This window comes from Pseudophryne corroboree, chromosome 4, assembly GCF_028390025.1.
Source record: "Pseudophryne corroboree isolate aPseCor3 chromosome 4, aPseCor3.hap2, whole genome shotgun sequence".
Taxonomy (NCBI): Eukaryota; Metazoa; Chordata; class Amphibia; order Anura; family Myobatrachidae; genus Pseudophryne; species Pseudophryne corroboree.
The window spans coordinates 82633052-82654458 of record NC_086447.1 but is presented as its reverse complement, the minus strand read 5'-3'; the positions used below and the strand labels follow the sequence as shown (position 1 = coordinate 82654458).

Sequence of the window (21407 nt, the reverse complement as noted above, 5' to 3'; positions counted from 1 at the left end):
CAGCCTCAGAAACATGTCCCATACCTGCAAAACATCACTCTGCAAGGGACGTTAATTGAATTGTGCGAAGGGAACAGCTTTAACAATCCACCATGGAAGTAACTAGGAGCATGACCCAATAACACCATTGAGAAATATGTCCAATGTTGTTACTAGCCTCCATAATTTGGAAGACAATCAACTGAGGTCGCACGGGAGTCCTAAGAAACACACTGTTGTGACCAAACATATGGAAGCCCACCAACCAACCATTTCCCTGCGGTCAGATTGTGTACATTGAGCCACCAGAGTAGATACCCTTGCCCGTGGCGACAACCTCACTCTGTGGTGAATCTGCAGATGCGAGCCCGACCACTGTGCGAGCACATCCAGTTGAAAAGGACGTGAGTGAAGTCTCCCGAACTGAAGCGCTTCGAAAGCCGCCACCCATTGTGCCTAAGAGGCGAATGCACAAATGTACAGAGACTGTGTGTGGCTTGAGCACCAATCGAACCAGATGACGAATGATCTGTACTTTCTGTTCTGGTAGGTAAATTCATTGATTTACCGTATCGAGAATCATACCTAGGAATTGCAGTCGTTGAGACGGAATCAGATGTGATTTCTTGAAGTTGACAATCCAACCGTGCTGAACTAGGACATCGTACGTTAGCAACGCATGTTGGAGGCGCATCTGTTGAGACGGAGCTTTGATGAGCAGATCGTCCAAGTACGGAACTATTATCACTCCCAGGGATCTGAGATGAGCTATCATCACAGACATCACTTTGGTGAATACCCGAGGCGCTGATGAAAGGCCAAACGGTAGAGCCTGAAACTGGTAATGGTTCTGCCGGATTGCAAACCGCAAGAACCTCTGATGAGGTGGCCAAATCGGAATGTGTAAATACGCATCTTTGAGATCCAGCGCAATCATGAATTCCTGTGGCTCTAAACCTGCAATTACCGACCGCAGAGATTCCATCTTGAATCTGTAGTAAGTGACGTACTGATTGAGGCCCTTTAAGTTCAATATTGGCCTGACTGAGCCATCCGGCTTTGGCACCACAAACAGACTGGAATAATAACCCTGCCCCTGTTGGTGTACAGGGACCGGAATCAAAACTGCTGACTCCAGCAGAGACTGAATGGCAAGTTGCAGAACCGCCCGTTTGTCGTCCGACACAGGCAGTCCTGTCTTGAAAAACCGCAGTGGCGGGAGACAGTCTAACTCTATTTTGTAACCTTTGAGCACTAAATTGCGGATCCACCCATCTGTGGACGTCTGGAACCACGCCAAATGGAACGTCTGAAGGCGTGCTCCCACAACTGGAGATCCAAGATGGGCTAGGAGTCCGTCATGCCACTGGCTTGTCGGTGACCTTAGAGTCTTGACGATTGGCGTTGGTTTGTTGGAAACCACGCCCTCGACCTCGTCTACCGGCCGTGGCTGGTCCCCTACCACGGCCGCGAAAGGGCTGAGGCCGAAATGATTTGAACGCCGGGCCCGAGTATTTCCGCCTAGGCGCCGTTGGAGGCAATGGTAAGAAAACAGACTTACCACCCGTGGCCTCAGCAATCCATTTGTCCAATTCAGGACCAAACAACTTCTCGCCACCGTAAGGTAACGCCTCTATACCTCTTTTGACCTCCGCCTCCGCTTGCCAAGAGCGCAGCCAGAGTGCTCGTCGTGCTGCAACTAGCGACGATGAAAGGCTAGCTTCCAAGCAGAGTACAGGCGGCAGCACCACATATCATGGCTTATTGATGTGCCAGTCAGCACATTGTGTCGGCACGTTTGTGTGCTGCAAAGACCAGCTAGGCTGCATGAATGATGAGGCATCCCTTTTAATGAATAGGGTATACATGCTCGCATAACACTACCATACCGTCATGCAAATTTTAAGAGAATAGTGGCGAATTCATTTCAATCCCTGGTTAAAAATAAAATCCTACAGACACAAAATGACAATTGGCTAGTGGTGTGCCACGTTTATGGATATGAGCCCTGCCCTCTGCTGCGGTGGGTTTGGACTGATGGAACCCGTGGGCTCCTACAAGAAGCAGGCAATGCAGAATTATGTATTTTACGTCTAGCTCCACTCCTGATACTGGGCTGCCAATCTGGTAAAGTCCCAGCTGTATACGGATATGTGTCATACAGCGTGCTGCTTCACTCCAGCACAAGTGGCCTTTTGGGAGGTCTGATGCAGTGTGTGTGTGTTTTGAGCATTTTAGGGACTTGGTGAGAGGTCTGAGGTGAGGTGCAGGTAAGAGGCCTGTAGGGAGTGCCAATGGTTTATTTCATTATTGTTTTTTTATCATTTCTCTGTTTTAGAACTTTACACCACATACAATGATGGTACCCAAAAATAGTGAGATAGGATGGTCCCTGAGATGCACATAATTTTTGTTTCAGTGTGATCACTGTATCTGGTTCACTCCCCGCCCTGCAGCACACCACAAAGGGGGATTAGAGGAAAGAATGGCCATTGGGATCACAGTTTCTCCTCTGCCACTCTCTGGGGATCCCCAGAAGCACTGATGTAACTCTGGCCATACACTGCCAGAGAAGGAGGCTACTGAGGGATTAGATAGATCTTTTATTAGTTTCTCTCCAACTCCTGCTTCATTCCCGTCAGTCTGAGACCCCATCTAGCTGAAGGAGAAAAGGTCGGGCAAGTATTTAGCATGCAGTAGGATAGCTTAGGGACACCTGGTTACCTGCAGTATGCGGTCCTGGGCTGCTGGAGTTTTGGGCGTCCTCAAGGCGATGCTGTTGTTAGCCACATTGTATTCAGACAGCAGCGTGCTGGACGCAGAATTGGTTATCCCCGATTCCTCTGCCGTCTGCCGGGCAATCTCACTGGCTTGTCCAATCTTCACCACTTCCTCCAGTTCTGCGTCAGAAATCTACAGCAAACATGAAACCAGATTAATATGTAGGAGGTCTCTGTCTAGGGAAGATGAGTGATGGATGACGACCGAGTGCTGCAATGATCGACCTTTTACCACCCAGCCAAATGTTTAGGGGCCAGTTTTAGCTTCCAATATTGAATTATGATTTTTCAGACAGCTATGATGACTATAATTATATTCTGTGGGGAAAAATAAGAATTTACTTACCGATAATTCTATTTCTCGTAGTCCGTAGTGGATGCTGGGGACTCCGTAAGGACCATGGGGAATAGCGGCTCCGCAGGAGTCTAGGCACAAAAGTAAAGCTTTAGGACTAGCTGGTGTGCACTGGCTCCTCCCCCCATGACCCTCCTCCAAGCCTCAGTTAGGATACTGTGCCCGGACGAGCGTACACAATAAGGAAGGATTTTGAATCCCGGGTAAGACTCATACCAGCCACACCAATCACACCGTACAACCTGTGATCTGAACCCAGTTAACAGCATGATAACAGAGGAGCCTCTGGAAAGATGGCTCACAACAATAATAACCCGATTTTTGTAACAATAACTATGTACAAGTATTGCAGACAATCCGCACTTGGGATGGGCGCCCAGCATCCACTACGGACTACGAGAAATAGAATTATCGGTAAGTAAATTCTTATTTTCTCTGACGTCCTAGTGGATGCTGGGGACTCCGTAAGGACCATGGGGATTATACCAAAGCTCCCAAATGGGCGGGAGAGTGCGGATGACTCTGCAACACCAAATGAGAGAACTCCAGGTCCTCCTCAGCCAGGGTATCAAATTTGTAGAATTTTACAAACGTCTTTTGCTCCTGACCAAGTAGCTGCTCGGCAAAGTTGTAAAGCCGAGACCCCTCGGGCAGCCGCCCAAGATGAGCCCACCTCCCTTGTGGAGTGGGCATTTACAGATTTTTGGCTGTGGCAGGCCTGCCACAGAATGTGCAAGCTGAATTGTACTACAAATCCAACGAGCAATCGTCTGCTTAGAAGCAGGAGCACCCAGCTTGTTGGGTGCATACAGGATAAACAGCGAGTCAGATTTTCTGACTCCAGCCGTCCTGGAAACATATATTTTCAGGGCCCTGACAACGTCTAGCAACTTGGAGTCCTCCAAGTCCCTAGTAGCCGCAGGCACCACCATAGGTTGTTTCAGGTGAAACGCTGAAACCACCTTAGGGAGAAACTGAGGACGAGTCCTCAATTCCGCCCTGTCCGAATGGAAAATCAGATAAGGGCTTTTACAGGATAAAGCCGCCAATTCTGACACGCGCCTGGCCCAGGCCAGGGCCAACAGCATGACCACCTTCCATGTGAGATATTTTAACTCCACAGATTTAAGTGGTTCAAACCAATGTGACTTTTGGAACCCAAAAACTACATTGAGATCCCAAGGTGCCACTGGAGGCACAAAAGGAGGCTGTATATACAGTCCCCTTTTACAAACGTCTGAACTTCAGGGACTGAAGCTAGTTCTTTTTGGAAGAAAATTGACAGGGCCGAAATTTGAACCTTAATGGACCCCAATTTCAGGCCCATAGACACTCCTGTTTGCAGGAAATGTAGGAATCGACCCAGTTGAAATTCCTCCGTCGGGCCTTACTGGCCTCGCACCACGCAACATATTTTCGCCAAATGCGGTGATAATGTTTTGCGGTTACATCCTTCCTGGCTTTGATCAGGATAGGGATGACTTCATCCGGAATGCCTTTTTCCTTCAGGATCCGGCGTTCAACCGCCATGCCGTCAAACGCAGCCGCGGTACGTCTTGGAACAGACAGGGTCCTTGCTGGAGCAGGTCCCTTCTTAGAGGCAGAGGCCACAGATCCTCCGTGAGCATCTCTTGAAGTTCCGGTTACCAAGTCCTTCTTGGCCAATCCGGAGCCACGAATATAGTGCTTACTCCTCTCCATCTTATAATTCTCAGTACCTTGTGTATGAGAGGCAGAGGATGGAACACATACACTGACCGGTACACCCACGGTGTTACCAGAGCGTCTGCTGAGGAAGTCTGCTTCCCAGTTGTCCATTCCCGGAATGAACACTGCTGACAGTGCTATCACATGATTTTCCGCCCAGCGAAGAATCCTTGTAGCTTCTGCCATTGCCCTCCTGCTTCTTGTGCCACCCTGTCTGTTTACGTGGGTGACTGCCGTGATGTTGTCCGACTGGATCAACACCGGCTGACCTTGAAGCAGAGGTCTTGCTAAGCTTAGAGCATTGTAAATGGCCCTTAGCTTCAGGATATTTATGTGAAGTGATGTCTCCAGGCTTGACCATAAGCCCTGGAAATTCCTTCCCTGTGTGACTGCTCCCCAGCCTCGCAGGCTGGCATCCGTGGTCACCAGGACCCAGTCCTGAGATCCGAATCTGCGGCCCTCTAGAAGATGAGCACTCTGCAACCACCACAGGAGGGACACCCTTGTCCTTGGTGACAGGGTTATCCGCTGATGCATCTGAAGATGCGACCCGGACCATTTGTCCAGCAGGTCCCACTGGAAAGTTCTTGCGTGGAATCTGCCGAATGGGATTGCTTCGTAGGAAGCCACCATTTTTCCCAGAACCCTTGTGCATTGATGCACTGAGACTTGGCTCGGTTTTAGGAGGTTCCTGACTAGCTCGGATAACTCCCTGGCTTTCTCCTCCGGGAGAAACACCTTTTTCTGGACTGTGTCCAGGATCATCCCTAGGAACAGAAGACGAGTCGTCGGAACCAGCTGCGATTTTGGAATATTGAGAATCCAACCGTGCTGCCGCAACACTACCTGAGATAGTGCTACACCGACCTCCAACTGTTCTCTGGATCTTACCCTTATCAGGAGATCGTCCAAGTAAGGGATAACTAAAACTCCCTTCCTTCGAAGGAGTATCATCATTTCGGCCGTTACCTTGGTAAAGACCCGGGGTGCCGTGGACCATCCAAACGGCAGCGTCTGAAACTGATAGTGACAGTTCTGTACCACAAACCTGAGGTACCCTTGGTGAGAAGGGTAAATTGGGACATGAAGGTATGCATCCTTGATGTCCCGAGACATCATGTAGTCCCCTTCTTCCAGGTTCGCAATCACTGCTCTGAGTGACTCCATCTTGAATTTGAACCTCCGTATGTAAGTGTTCAAAGATTTTAGATTTAGAATCGGTCTCACCGAGCCGTCCGGCTTCGGTACCACAACAGTGTGGAATAATACCCCGTTCCCTGTTGCAGGAGGGGTACCTTGATTATCACCTGCTGGGAATACCGCTTGTGAATGGCTTCCAAAACTGCCTCCCTGTCAGAGGGAGACGTCGGTAAAGCAGACTTCAGGAAAACGGCGAGGGGGAGACGTCTCGAATTCCAATTTGTACCCCTGAGATATCACCTGAAGGATCCAGGGGTCTACTTGCGAGTGAGCCCACTGCGCGCTGAAATTCATTGAAGACGGGCCCCCACCGTGCCTGAGTCTGCTTGTAAAGCCCCAGCGTCATGCTGAGGGCTTAGCAGAGGCGGGAGAGGGCTTCTGTTCCTGGGAACTGGCTGATTTCTGCAGCCTTTTTCCTCTCCCTCTGTCACGGGGCAGAAATGAGGAACCTTTTGCCCGCTTGCCCTTCTGGGAACGAAAGGACTGCGCCTGATAATACAGCGTCTTCTTATGTTGAGAGGCGACCTGGGGTACAAACGTGGATTTCCCAGCTGTTGCCGTGGCCACCAGGTCTGAAAGACCGATCCCAAATAACTCCTCCCCTTTATAAGGCAATACTTCCAAATGCCGTTTGGAATCCGCATCACCTGACCACTGTCGTGTCCATAACCCTCTTCTGGCAGAAATGGACAACGCACTTACACTTGATGCCAGTCGGCAAATATTCCGCTGTGCATCACGCATATATAGAAATGCATCTTTTAAATGCTCTATAGGCAATAATATACTGTCCCTATCTAGGGTATCAATATTTTCAGTCAGGGAATCCGACCACGCCAACCCAGCACTGCACATCCAGGCTGAGGCGATTGCTGGTCGCAGTATAACACCAGTATGTGTGTAAATACATTTTAGGATACCCTCCTGCTTTCTATCAGCAGGATCCTTAAGGGCGGCCATCTCAGGAGAGGGTAGAGCCCTTGTTCTTACAAGCGTGTGAGCGCTTTACCCACCCTAGGGGGTGTTTCCCAACGCACCCTAACCTCTGGCGGGAAAGGATATAATGCCAATAACATTTTAGAAAATTATCAGTTGTTATCGGGGGAAACCCACGCATCATCACACACCTCATTTAATTTCTCAGATTCAGGAAAACTACAGGTAGTTTTCCCTCACCGAACATAATACCCCTTTTTGGTGGTACTCGTATTATCAGAAATGTGTAAAACATTTTTCATTGCCTCAATCATGTAACGTGTGGCCCTACTGGAAGTCACATTTGTCTCTTCACCGTCGACACTGGAGTCAGTATCCGTGTCGGCGTCTGTATCTGCCATCTGAGGTAACGGGCGCTTTAGAGCCCTTGACGGCCTATGAGACGTCTGGACAGGCACAAGCTGAGTAGCCGGCTGTCTCATGTCAACCACTGTCTTTTATACAGAGCTGACACTGTCACGTAATTCCTTCCAACAGTTCATCCACTCAGGTGTCGACCTCCTAGGGGGTGACATCACTATTACAGGCAATTTGCTCCGTCTCCACATCATTTTCCTCCTCATACATGTCGACACAAACGTACCGACACACAGCACACACACAGGGAATGCTCTGATAGAGGACAGGACCCCACTAGCCCTTTGGGGAGACAGAGGGAGAGTTTGCCAGCACACACCAGAGCGCTATATATATACAGGGATAACCTTATATAAGTGTTTTTCCCCTTATAGCTGCTGTATTTTTAATACTGAGCCTAATTAGTGCCCCCCTCTCTTTTTTAACCCTTTCTGTAGTGTAGTGACTGCAGGGGAGAGCCAGGGAGCTTCCCTCCAACGGAGCTGTGAGGGAAAATGGCGCCAGTGTGCTGAGGAGATAAGGCCGCCGAGAAGGGGGCGGAGCCTATCTCCCGTTTTTCTGTGTATTCTGGCAGGGGTTAAAATTCATCCATATAGCCCTGGGGGCTATATGTGATGTATTTTCGCCAGCCAAGGTGTTTTTATTGCTGCTCAGGGCGCCCCCCCCTAGCGCCCTGCACCCTCAGTGACCGAAGTGTGAAGTGTTCTGAGGAGCAATGGCGCACAGCTGCAGTGCTGTGCGCTACCTTGGTGAAGACAGGATGTCTTCTGCCGCCGATTTTCCGGACCTCTTCTTGCTTCTGGCTCTGTAAGGGGGCCAGCGGCGCGGCTCTGGGACCGGACTCCATGGCTGGGCCTGTGTTCGATCCCTCTGGAGCTAATGGTGTCCAGTAGCCTAAGAAGCCCAATCCACTCTGCACGCAGGTGAGTTCGCTTCTTCTCCCCTTAGTCCCTCGATGCAGTGAGCCTGTTGCCAGCAGGTCTCACTGAAAATAAAAAACCTAAAACTAAACTTTTCACTAAGCAGCTCAGGAGAGCCACCTAGTGTGCACCCTTCTCGTTCGGGCACAAAAATCTAACTGAGGCTTGGAGGAGGGTCATGGGGGGAGGAGCCAGTGCACACCAGGTAGTCCTAAAGCTTTACTTTTGTGCCCAGACTCCTGCGGAGCCGCTATTCCCCATGGTCCTTACGGAGTCCCCAGCATCCACTAGGACGTCAGAGAAAATGCATTTATCAGGCCATAAGTCAGGTCAAACAATTGTCATAAATCACGATTTACAGGAGCTTTACTCCAGATGATGAGACTTGTACAAGTGCTTGATACAACTTGTACAAGTCTCATCACCTTCATATAACTTTGTTTTTAACCCTTAAGGGTCTATTCAAATTGAAGTCGGAACTGCCGTCTAGTCGGAAAGACGGCAGTTTCCGACTTTTTTAGGTCGAATCATGATTCAACCTATTCAGTGCAGCTGCCGTTTTTCCGACTTGTCGGAAAACACGCGGATTGGCTGATTAGCCGCGGATCTACGTGTTTTGATGGATTAGCGGCCAATTCCGACAGGATTTTTGACCGTTTCGGACAATGCTGATCAGACTTTAAAAAAAGTCAAATCAGCATTGTCGGAAACGGGCAAAACCTGTTGGAATTGCCCGCTAATTGAATACTGCGCTGTCGGATCCTCTCCGTCGGGAGAGGATCCGACATGCATTGAATACCCCTATGTTACAAGAAAATAAAAAAATAAAAAGTTACGGTTTATTCCAGGCCTGGCCAACCTGTGGCTCTCCAGCTGTTGTGGAACTACACATCCCAGCATGCCCTGCCACAGTGTTAGCATACTCTAATAGAAAAACTGTGGCAGGGCATGCTAGGGGGCTTGTAGTTTCACAGCAGCTGAAGAGCCACAGGTTGGCCAGGCCTGGTTTAGTCAATAAATAATGACAGCAACTATGTTGGCATCCGTACAAACCTGGGGGGAGGGTAGGACCAGTTTGCTTCTCTTCTTAGTCAGTTCTGACACCCCGCCAGTTGTCTGGAGGATGGCTGATGGCAGGTCAGAATCCTTTTTCCTTTTTATGTTCTGCTTGTCTTTCTTTCGCTCTTTTGCTTCTTTTTCCCTATCATGCAGACATAGATTATACGATGGTCAGTCGCTGGCAACATAGAATTATCATCAGTGGCAAAGGCATAATGTGGGCAATCCGTCTCACAGCAAAAGATTGCAGTAAGACAAAGTAACGCTCTCAAATGTGCTAAAGTTCTAAGACAGGGGTGGGGAACCCCAGGCCCGTGGGCCGTATAAGGCCCGCAAAGCCACTTGATCCTGCCCGGCCAGGCTCACCTTACCGTGGAGATGCCGGGGGCCCGCTGAGATTTTGTTACTAGCGGGCGCCTGGCTTCTTCACCTCAGCAGCAGCCGGAGGCAGGGGCTCACTCCTGAGCTCCGGCAGTGTGCGGCGCTCTCTCTCCCATAGTTCTGAGGAGCAAGCGGCCAGGTGGAGGGCAATGGTCTGGAAGCAGGAGCGGGGCTGGTGAGTATTGTGTTTTGTTTTCTTTTAATGTGTGTGTGTGTGTGTGTGTGTGTAAGCGGCACTACTAGAGGGCATATCTAATGGGGCATAACTGACTGGGGGCATATCTAATGGGGCATAGCAACTGACTGGGGCATAACTACTGGGGGTGGGCTAATTTTTCAGTTGATCATTTTTGTATGGCCCCCGAAGGATTTTATAAATATCCAAATGGCCCTTGGTAGAAAAAAAGGTTCCCCACCCCTGTTCTAAGAGAACCAACTAACACTAAACCCCCTCCATTTACTGCCATGTACAAGCCCATAGAGCATTGTGGCATATTCATTCCCCATCACCAACACGAGAATCAGCAAACATTTGATGGGGTGTGAAGGCAGAAAGGGAATATGCCAATTGTTCTATTTATCTCCAGAAGTACAGTGACATTCTGTAGACTACACGTTCTCAAACTCTGTTCTCAGGACAGCTGACATTTTCCACATCACCCAGCAGGTGCACAGGTGCACTCATTACTCACTGACATTTTAAAAGAGCCACAGGTGGCGCTAATGATGTCACTTGTGATTCCGTGAGGAAACCTGGAAAACATGAACTGTTTTGAGAACCTATGTCATAGAAGAATTATGAAAACTGCCTTTTCTTTCAATCCAGTTTATAGATGGACAAGTAATAGCTTACACAGGTCATTTGTTTTATATTTGTTATCAGCCACTTTGGTGTGTATGAAACATATGAATTTGATTTTCACTCTGCAGTTCAGTATGTGCATACATCTCCTAGGCGATGAAATCCTTGCAGACAAGCCAAGACATTAGGCAGAGTTCTAATGACATTTACAAAGTTGTGTTCTTTTTTTTTTTTTTTTTGCTGCAAATCCAACTTACGATCTCAGCTCTCCCTCCAGGTCTTGCTGTCGTAGTTTTCGGAAGTCTGCATTCAGAGCATCGTGGTTCTCCTCCGAGGTATCATAAAACCCCGGAGCTGGCTTCTTCTCAAACGGAATCTCAGCGTTGTAATCTACGCCCCGCTTCTTCTTCCTCTTCTTCTGTATCTCGATCCCTGCGGCTCGGAGCTCCCGCCGCTTCTGAAGAGCTGCCAAACGCCTGACGGTTATCAATACAAATAATCAGAAAATATTCAGCCAAGGGAAACATATCATGAAGGGGAGGCTCCCTCACTCTGGCATTGGCACCCCTCCCATTTACCCTCAGGTGTTAATTAGCATTGCTGACCACACATTAATAAAGGCTCTATATGAAGTTAAGACCCAGATAAAGTTATATAATGTGATAGTATTAGAGATGTTAGGGACCCATCTAATGAAGTCACCAGGTCGCTGTGGATGGGACCACATATTTGCGCAAATGTGTGCTTAGAACTTCACTTATACTCCATGTTATTTGTGAGGGTTTATCAAAATTGTTTTTCTGTAAGTGTTCTTAGTACATACAGTGTGCACCAGCAATATTTCTCCTACTAATCTTTGTCAATTTACAACATAAAAATAAGATTTTACTTACCGGTAAATCTATTTCTCGTAGTCCGTAGTGGATGCTGGGGACTCTGTAAGGACCATGGGGAATAGACGGGCTCCGCAGGAGACATGGGCACTTTAAGAAAGAATTTAGATTCTGGTGTGCTCTGGCTCCTCCCTCTATGTCCCTCCTCCAGACCTCAGTTAAAGAAACTGTGCCCGGAAGAGCGGACAGTACAAGGAAAGGATTTTGGGAATCCAGGGTAAGACTCATACCAGCCACACCAATCACACCATATAACTTGTGATAACTTTACCCAGTTAACAGTATGAACAATCACAGAGCATCAGATAAACTCTGATGCAACTATAACATAACCCTTATTTAAGCAATAACTATATACAAGCATTGCAGAAGAAGTCCGCACTTGAGACGGGCGCCCAGCATCCACTACGGACTACGAGAAATAGATTTACCGGTAAGTAAAATCTTATTTTCTCTAACGTCCTAGTGGATGCTGGGGACTCCGTAAGGACCATGGGGATTATAACAAAGCTCCCAAATGGGCGGGAGAGTGCGGATGACTCTGCAGCACCGAATGAGCAAACACAAGGTCCTCCTCAGCCAGGGTATCAAACTTGTAGAACATTGCAAACGTGTTTGAACCTGACCAAGTAGCCGCTCGGCAAAGCTGTAATGCAGAGACCCCTCGGGCAGCCGCCCAAGAAGAGTCCACCTTCCTTGTGGAATGGGCCTTAACTGATTTAGGCAGCGGCAACCCAGCCGCAGAATGACCCTGCTGAATCGTGTTACAGATCCAGCGAGCAATAGTTTGCTATGAAGCAGGCGCCCCAAGCGTGTTGGAAGCATACAGGATAAACAAAGATTCTGTTTTCCTGACCTTAGCCGTTCTGGCTACATAAACCTTCAAAGCCCCGACTACATCCAGTGACTCGGAATCCTCCAAGTCAGTAGTAGCCACAGGCACCACAATAGGTTGGTTTATATGAAAGGATGAAACCACTTTCGGCAGAAATTGTGGGCGGGTCCGCAATTCTGCTCTATCCGCATGGAAAACCAGATAAGGGCTTTTATGTGACAAAGCCGCCAATTCTGACACACGCCTAGCCGAAGCCAAGGCCAATAGCATGACCACCTCCCACGTGAGATATTTTACTTCTACCGTTTTGAGTGGTTCAAACCAGTGTGATTTCAGGAAACTCAACACCACGTTAAGATCCCAAGGTGCCACTGGAGGCACAAAAGGGGGCTGAATATGCAGCACTCCCTTTACAAACGTCTGAACTTCAGGCAGAGAAGCCAGTTCTTTTTGAAAGAAAATGGATAAGGCCGAAATCTGAACCTTAATGGAACCCAATTTAAGGCCCAAAGCCACTCCCGACTATAGGAAGTGAAGGAAAAGGCCCAGCTGGAATTCCTCCATAGGGGCATTCCTGGCCTCACACCAAGCCACATATTTTCGCCATATACGGTGATAATGTTGAGCCGTCACATCCTTCCTAGCCTCTATCAGCGTAGGAATGAACTCATCCGGAATGCCTTTTTCTGCTAGGATCCGGCGTTCAACCGCCATGCCGTCAAACGCAGCCGCGGTAAGTCTTGGAACAGACAGGGCCCCTGTTGCACAAGTCCTGTCCTAGAGGCAGAGGCCACGGGTCCTCTGTGAGCATTTCTTGCAGATCTGGATACCAAGTCCTTCTTGGCCAATCCGGAACAAAGAGTATTGTTCTCACTCCTCTTTTCCTTATGATTCTCAGCACCTTGGGTATGAGAGGAAGAGGAGGAAATACATAGACCGACGGGAACACCCACGGTGTCACCAGTGCGTCCACAGCTATCGCCTGAGGGTCTCTTGACCTGGCGCAAAATCTGGGCAGCTTTTTGTTGAGGCGGGATGCCATCATGTCCACCTGTGGCAGTTCCCACCGACTTGCAATCTGCATGAAGACTTCTGGATGAAGTCCCCACTCTCCCGGGTGGAGGTCGTGCCTGCTGAGGAAGTCTGCTTCCCAGTTGTCCACTCCCGGAATGAACACTGCTGACAGTGCGCTTACGTGATTCTCCACCCAGCGAAGAATTCTGGTGGCTTCTACCATCGCCACCCTGCTCCTTGTGCCGCCTTGGCGGTTTACATGAGCCACTGCGGTGATATTGTCTGACTGGATCAGAACCGGTTGGTCGCGAAGCAGGGACTCCGCTTGACGTAGGGCGTTGTATATGGCCCTTAGTTCCAGGATGTTGATGTGAAGGCAAGTCTCCTGACTTGACCACAGCCCTTGGAAATTTCTTCCCTGTGTGACTGCCCCCCACCCTCGGAGGCTTGCATCCGTGGTCACCAGGACCCAGTCCTGAATGCCGAATCTGCGACCTTCGAGAAGGTGAGCACTCTACAGCCACCACAGGAGAGACACCCTGGCCCTGGGGGATAGGGTGATTAACCGATGCATCTGAAGATGTGATCTGGACCACTTGTCCAGTAAGTCCCATTGGAAGGTCCTCGCATGGAACCTGCCGAAGGGAATGGCCTCGTATGATGCCACCATCCTACCCAGGACTCGAGTGCAGTGATGCACTGACACCTGTTTTGGTTTTAATAGATTCCTGACCAGTGTCATGAGCTCAGGAGCTCTCTCTATCGGGAGATAAACCCTTTTCTGGTCTGTGTCTAGGATCATGCCTAGGAGAGGCAGATGAGCTGTAGGAACCAACTGCGACTTTGGAATATATAGAATCCAGCCGTGTTGCCGTTACACTTCCAGAGAAAATGATACGCTGTTCAGCAACTACTCTCTTGATCTCGCTTTTATGAGGAGATCGTCCAAGTACGTGATAATAGTGACACCTTGCTTCCGCAGGAGCACCATCATTTCCGCCATTACCTTGGTGAATATTCTCGGGGCCGTGGAGAGACCAAACGGCAACGTCTGAAACTGGTAATGACAATCCCGTACCGCAATTTTGAGGTACGCCTGATGAGGTGGATAAATGGGGACATGAAGGTATGCATCCTTTATGTCCAGAGTCACCATAAAATCTCCCCCTTTCAGGCTTGCAATGACCGCTCTTAGCGATTCCATCTTGAACTTGAACCTTTTCAGGTATATGTTCAGGGATTTTAAAATCAATATGGGTCTGACCGAACCGTCTGGTTTCGGGACTACAACATGGTCGAATAATAACCCCCCTCCTTGTTGAAGGAGGGGAACCTTGACCACCACCTGTTGAAGATACAATTTGTGAATTGCAGTTAACACTGTTTCCCTCTCGTGGGGGGAAGCCGGCAGGGCCGTCGGTGAGGGCGCATCTTCTCAAAGTCCAGCTTGTATCCCTGAGACACAATAGCTATTGCCCAGGGATCTAACAGGGAGTGAACCCACTTGTGGCTGAACTTACGAAGGCGTGCCCCCACCGGGCCTAGCTCCGCCTGCGGTGGATTTTGTAGAGGCCGGGGAGGACTTCTGTTCCTGGGAACTAGCTGTGTTGTGCAGCTTCTTTCCTCTGCCCCCGCCTCTGGCAAGAAAGGACGCACCTCAGACTTTCTTGTTTCTTTGTTCGAAAGGCTGCATTTGATAATGTCGTGCTTTCCTAGGCTGTGCAGGAATATAAGGCAAAATATCAGAATTACCAGCTATAGCTGTGGAGACCAGGTCCGAGAACCCTTCTCCACACAATCCTCAGCCTTCCATATGCCTCTTAAGTCGGCATCATCTGTCCATTGCATATTCTACAGGACACGTCAAGCAGAAATCGACATAGCTTTGACTCTAGGACCCAGTATACTCATGTCTCTTTGGGCATGTTTTATATATATATATATATATATATATACATATATACACACAGGTTGAGTCTCCCTTATCCAAAATGCTTGGGACCAGAGGTATTTTGGATATGGGATTTTTCCGTATTTTGGAATAATTGCATACCATAATGAGATATCATGGCAATGGGACCCAAGTATAAGCACAGAATGCATTTATGTTTCATATACACCTTATACACACAGCCTGATAGTAATTTTAGACAATATTTTTTATAACTTTGTGCATTAAACAAAGTGTGTCTACATTCACACAATTCATTTATGTTTCATATACACCTTATACACAGCCTGAAGGTCATTTAATACAATATTTTTAATAACTTTGTGTATTAAACAAAGTTTGTGTACATTGAGCCATCAAAAAACAAAGGTTTCACTATCTCACTCTCACTCAAAAAAGTCCGTATTTCGGAATATTCCGTATTTCGGAATATTTGGATATGGGATACTCAACCTGTATATATATATATATATATATATATATATATATATATATATATGTGCAGAAAAGAGGCGGCACTCAGAGTCTTGAGTATCAAGTGAAAAATCGACCCGTGTTTATTTCAACGTTTCGGGGGACGGACCCCCGTCTTCAGGAAACACAAAACAAGTGTAATGTACAATGTGCAAACTTAAATAACTCACCCCATCCGTGAAACGCCAGCCTCCGGTGCGAAGGCGCCGCCCGCGGCTCCGGGTCCCGAACTTCCGGTCACGTGACTCCCCTGTTTGCGGAAGCTGCGTCACCACGTAGCCCGACGGCGTCCTGCAGCGGCTGTTGGCATGGAAACATGTCAATGAATACAAATATCACATCTTAAACACAGTGAATATTCCCAACACCATTTCGTGCAGCCCAATCTCACATTAGGGCTGAAAGGACATAATCATATACATATACAGACTGTCAGTCATATACAAAGTGTAATAAAAAGTGCCCATATAGGACACACTGGTTGTAAATATTCCAGTGTGAAACGTGCTAAGAATAAAATATAATAAAATAAGTTAAAATAGACTCTGTATCAACTTCTGGGTCCTGCAAATCCCTACTAACATTATATCTGTAACATTATTGTGTGAACATATTTAACTGCTCATAGCATTCATTGTTCTGGCACCAGGCCATCCCTTCCCTAGTGTGTCACCAATCCGATCACCCAGATCATTATAAAGCTCAGCAGCCCTCTGGTCAATGCATATTACACATGTTACTGATCCGTTATCTTTAAAGGAAACAACTCAGCCCTAGGCCATCATTCAAACCTCTTGGGGTAATGGTGTCTAATTTATAGATCCACCGCGATTCAAGCTGTAGCAGTTTTTTTGCCCTATTTCCTCCCCGCAGGGATGCTGGGACTTGGTCTACTATCTTGTATCGCAGTGAAGCTAGTGGATGTTGGGCTTGGGCAAAGTGTCGTGCCACTGGCTGCTCACTTGTTCCTGATTGCAGTGCTGCCCGGATGGCCGATCTATGCTGGGCCATTCGTTCCTTAAATTGGCACTGTGTTTTTCCCACGTAGTAAGTACTACATGGGCAGGTGAGCACGTAAATGACAAAATTGGAGCTGCATGTCAGTGGCCTTTTGATTGGGAGTGTTGCGGTTTGATAGCTTTCATCCTCCAGCCACAGTCAGAGGTTTGCCTTTCTCCCAGTTCCTCAGGGTCCACAGGATTACCAGTGAACCCGAGGAGCTGGAAGTACAACTTAACATCATGACGAAAAAATTTTTACAAAGAGGATATCCCCTGAAATTGTTACAGATAGCGAAAAAGAAAGCAACTGCCAAAAACAGATTGGAGTTACTCCGTGGCCAGCCGGCTAAATCTGCGGACAACAGGGTTCCGTGGATAAATGAATTTAATACAGCTAGTCGGAGAACGGGGAAACAAATGAAACAGCTGTGGCCGATGGTGGCATCGGACCCCAGTTTACCCGCTTTACAACATAAAACAATTATGCCATGCTACACTCGCAGTGCAAATCTAAAAGATCTTCTGGTGAAAAGTGACGTCACAGGGTTTACCAGTACAGCGGCCGCCACAAATTTTTTGAGTCGTAAGCCAGGTTGCTATAAGTGCCTGGGATGTACGACCTGCAGCTATATGCTGACAGGGAATTATATATCACATCCCCACACGGGTAAAAAGATCCCAATCAAAAGGCCACTGACATGCAGCTCCAATTTTGTCATTTACGTGCTCACCTGCCCATGTAGTACTTACTACGTGGGAAAAACACAGTGCCAATTTAAGGAACGAATGGCCCAGCATAGATCGGCCATCCGGGCAGCACTGCAATCAGGAACAAGTGAGCAGCCAGTGGCACGACACTTTGCCCAAGCCCAACATCCACTAGCTTCACTGCGATACAAGATAGTAGACCAAGTCCCAGCATCCCTGCGGGGAGGAAATAGGGCAAAAAAACTGCTACAGCTTGAATCGCGGTGGATCTATAAATTAGACACCATTACCCCAAGAGGTTTGAATGATGGCCTAGGGCTGAGTTGTTTCCTTTAAAGATAACGGATCAGTAGCATGTGTAATATGCATTGACCAGAGGGCTGCTGAGCTTTATAATGATCTGGGTGATCGGATTGGTGACACACTAGGGAAGGGATGGCCTGGTGCCAGAACAATGAATGCTATGAGCAGTTAAATATGTTCACACAATAATGTTACAGATATAATGTTAGTAGGGATCTGCAGGACCCAGAAGTTGATACAGAGTCTAGTTTAACTTATTTTATTATATTTTATTCTTAGCACGTTTCACACTGGAATATTTACAACCAGTGTGTCCTATATGGGCACTTTTTATTACACTTTGTATATGACTGACAGTCTGTATATGTATATGATTATGTCCTTTCAGCCCTAATGTGAGATTGGGCTGCACGAAATGGTGTTGGGAATATTCACTGTGTTTAAGATGTGATATTTGTATTCATTGACATGTTTCCATGCCAACAGCCGCTGCAGGACGCCGTCGGGCTACGTGGTGACGCAGCTTCCGCAAACAGGGGAGTCACGTGACCGGAAGTTCGGGACCCGGAGCCGCGGGCGGCGCCTTCGCACCGGAGGCTGGCGTTTCACGGATGGGGTGAGTTATTTAAGTTTGCACATTGTACATTACACTTGTTTTGTGTTTCCTGAAGACGGGGGTCCATCCCCCGAAACGTTGAAATAAACACGGGTCGATTTTTCACTTGATACTCAAGACTCTGAGTGCCGCCTCTTTTCTGCACATGTATTTGGAGAAGCACTCCATGAGGAGGGCACCGGAGCAAATTCCCAGGAGGAGAGAGAGTGCCGGACTGTAACGAGGAGCATATATATATATATATATATATATATATATATATATCTCTTAAGACAGCATCTTTAATATATATATATAATAAGAATTTACTTACCGATAATTCTATTTCTCGTAGTCCGTAGTGGATGCTGGGGACTCCGTCAGGACCATGGGGAATAGCGGCTCCGCAGGAGACAGGGCACAAAATAAAGCTTTAGGATTAGGTGGTGTGTACTGGCTCCTCCCCCTATGACCCTCCTCCAAGCCTCAGTTAGGATACTGTGCCCGGACGAGCGTACACAATAAGGAAGGATATTGAACCCCGGGTAAGACTCATACCAGCCACACCAATCACACCGTATAACTTGTGATCTGAACCCAGTTAACAGTATGACAAACGTAGGAGCCTCTGAACAGACGGCTCACAACAAATAACAACCCGATTTTTTTGTAACAATAACTATGTACAAGTATTGCAGACAATCCGCACTTGGGATGGGCGCCCAGCATCCACTACGGACTACGAGAAATAGAATTATCGGTAAGTAAATTCTTATTTTCTCTAACGTCCTAAGTGGATGCTGGGGACTCCGTCAGGACCATGGGGATTATACCAAAGCTCCCAAATGGGGGGGAGAGTGCGGATGACTCTGCAGCACCGAATGAGAGAACTCAAGGTCCTCCTCAGCCAGGGTATCAAATTTGTAGAATTTTGCAAACGTGTTTGCCCCTGACCAAGTAGCAGCTCGGCAGAGTTGTAATGCCGAGACTCCCCGGGCAGCCGCCCAGGATGAGCCCACTTTCCTTGTGGAATGGGCCTTGACAGATTTAGGTTGTGGCAAGCCTGCCACAGAATGTGCAAGTTGAATTGTGCTACAAATCCAACGAGCAATCGTCTGCTTAGAAGCAGGAGCACCCATCTTGTTGGGTGCATACAATATAAGCAGTGAGTCAGACTTTCTGACTCCCGCCGTTCTTGAAATATATATTTTCAATGCCCGGACCACGTCCAACAACTTGGAATCCTCCAACTCGTTAGTAGCCGCAGGCACCACAATAGGCTGGTTCAGGTGAAACGCTGACACCACCTTAGGCAGAAAATGAGGACGCGTCCGCAGTTCTGCCCTGTCCGTATGGAAAATCAGATATGGGCTCTTATATGACAAAGCCGCCAATTCTGATACTCTCCTGGCTGAAGCCAGGGCCAGTAGCATGGTTACTTTCCATGTAAGATACTTCAGCTCCACCGATTTGAGCGGCTCAAACCAATGGGATTTGAGAAAATCCAAGACTACATTAAGATCCCACGGTGCCACTGGGGGCACAACCGGGGGCTGTATATGTAGTACTCCTTTTACAAAAGTCTGGACTTCAGGAACTGAAGCCAATTCTTTCTGGAAGAAAATCGACAGGGCCGAAATTTGAACCTTAATGGACCCCAATTTGAGGCCCATAGACAATCCTGTTTGCAGGAAATGTAGGAATCGACCCAGTTGAAATTCCTCCGTGGGGGCCTTCCTGGCCTCACACCACGCAACATATTTTCTCCAAATGCGGTGATAATGTTGTGCAGTCACCTCCTTCCTGGCTTTTACCAGTGTAGGAATGACCTCTTCCGGAATGCCTTTTTCCTTTAGAATTCGGCGTTCAACCGCCATGCCGTCAAACGCAGCCGCGGTAAGTCTTGGAATAGACACGGTCCCTGCTGAAGCAGGTCCCGTCTTAGAGGTAGAGGCCACGGATCCTCCGTGAGCATCTCTTGAAGTTCCGGGTACCAAGTTCTTCTTGGCCAATCCGGAGCCACTAGTATCGTTCTTACTCCCTTTTGCCGTATAATTCTCAGTACTTTTGGTATGAGAGGCAGAGGAGGGAACACATACACTGACTGGAACACCCACGGTGTTACCAGAGCGTCCACAGCTATTGCCTGAGGATCTCTTGACCTGGCGCAATACCTGTCCAGTTTTTTGTTGAGGCGGGACGCCATCATATCCACCATTGGTTTTTCCCAACGGTTCACAATCATGTGGAAGACTTCTGGATGAAGTCCCCACTCTCCCGGGTGTAGATCGTGTCTGCTGAGGAAGTCTGCTTCCCAGTTGTCCACTCCCGGAATGAATACTGCTGACAGTGCTATCACATGATCTTCCGCCCAGCGAAGAATCCTTGCAGCTTCTGCCATTGCTGTCCTGCTTCTTGTGCCGCCCTGTCTGTTTACGTGGGCGACTGCCGTGATGTTGTCCGACTGGATCAACACCGGCTGACCCTGAAGCAGGGGTTTTGCCAGACTTAGAGCATTGTAAATCGCTCTTAGCTCCAGTATATTTATGTGAAGAGACATCTCCAGGCTTGACCATACTCCCTGGAAGTTTCTTCCTTGTGTGACCGCTCCCCAGCCTCTCAGACTGGCATCCGTGGTCACCAGGACCCAGTCCTGTATGCCGAATCTGCGGCCCTCTAACAGATAAGCACTCTGCAACCACCACAGAAGAGACACCCTTGTCCGTGGCGATAAGGTTATCCGCTGATGCATCTGCAGATGCGATCCGGACCATTTGTCCAGCAGATCCCACTGAAAAGTTCGTGCGTGGAATCTGCCGAATGGAATCGCTTCGTAAGAAGCCACCATCTTTCCCAGGACTCTTGTGCATTGATGCACAGACACTGTCCCTGGTTTTAGGAGGTTCCTGACAAGTTCGGATAACTCCCTGGCTTTCTCCTCCGGAAGAAACACCTTTTTCTGAACCGTGTCCAGAATCATTCCCAGGAACAGCAGACGTGTTGTCGGGGTCAACTGAGATTTTGGAAAATTCAGAATCCACCCGTGTTGTTGCAGCACTACTTGGGTTAGTGCTACTCCGTCCTCCAGCTGTTCTCT

At 48.2% G+C, this 21407-nt stretch overlaps 1 protein-coding gene across 1 annotated transcript in view; it reads right to left on the bottom strand.

Moving 5' to 3' along the window:
• The window catches only part of CDC5L (cell division cycle 5 like), a 143577-nt gene that overhangs the window by 37880 nt on the left and 84290 nt on the right, over positions 1–21407 (bottom strand). Inside the window, exons 6-8 of the mRNA XM_063915206.1 lie at positions 10794–11012; positions 9348–9495; positions 2704–2892 (exon numbers count right to left, since the gene is read on the bottom strand). Of these exons, the coding sequence (XP_063771276.1) occupies positions 2704–2892; positions 9348–9495; positions 10794–11012 (556 nt within the window). The remainder of the gene's footprint in view (positions 1–2703; positions 2893–9347; positions 9496–10793; positions 11013–21407) is intronic.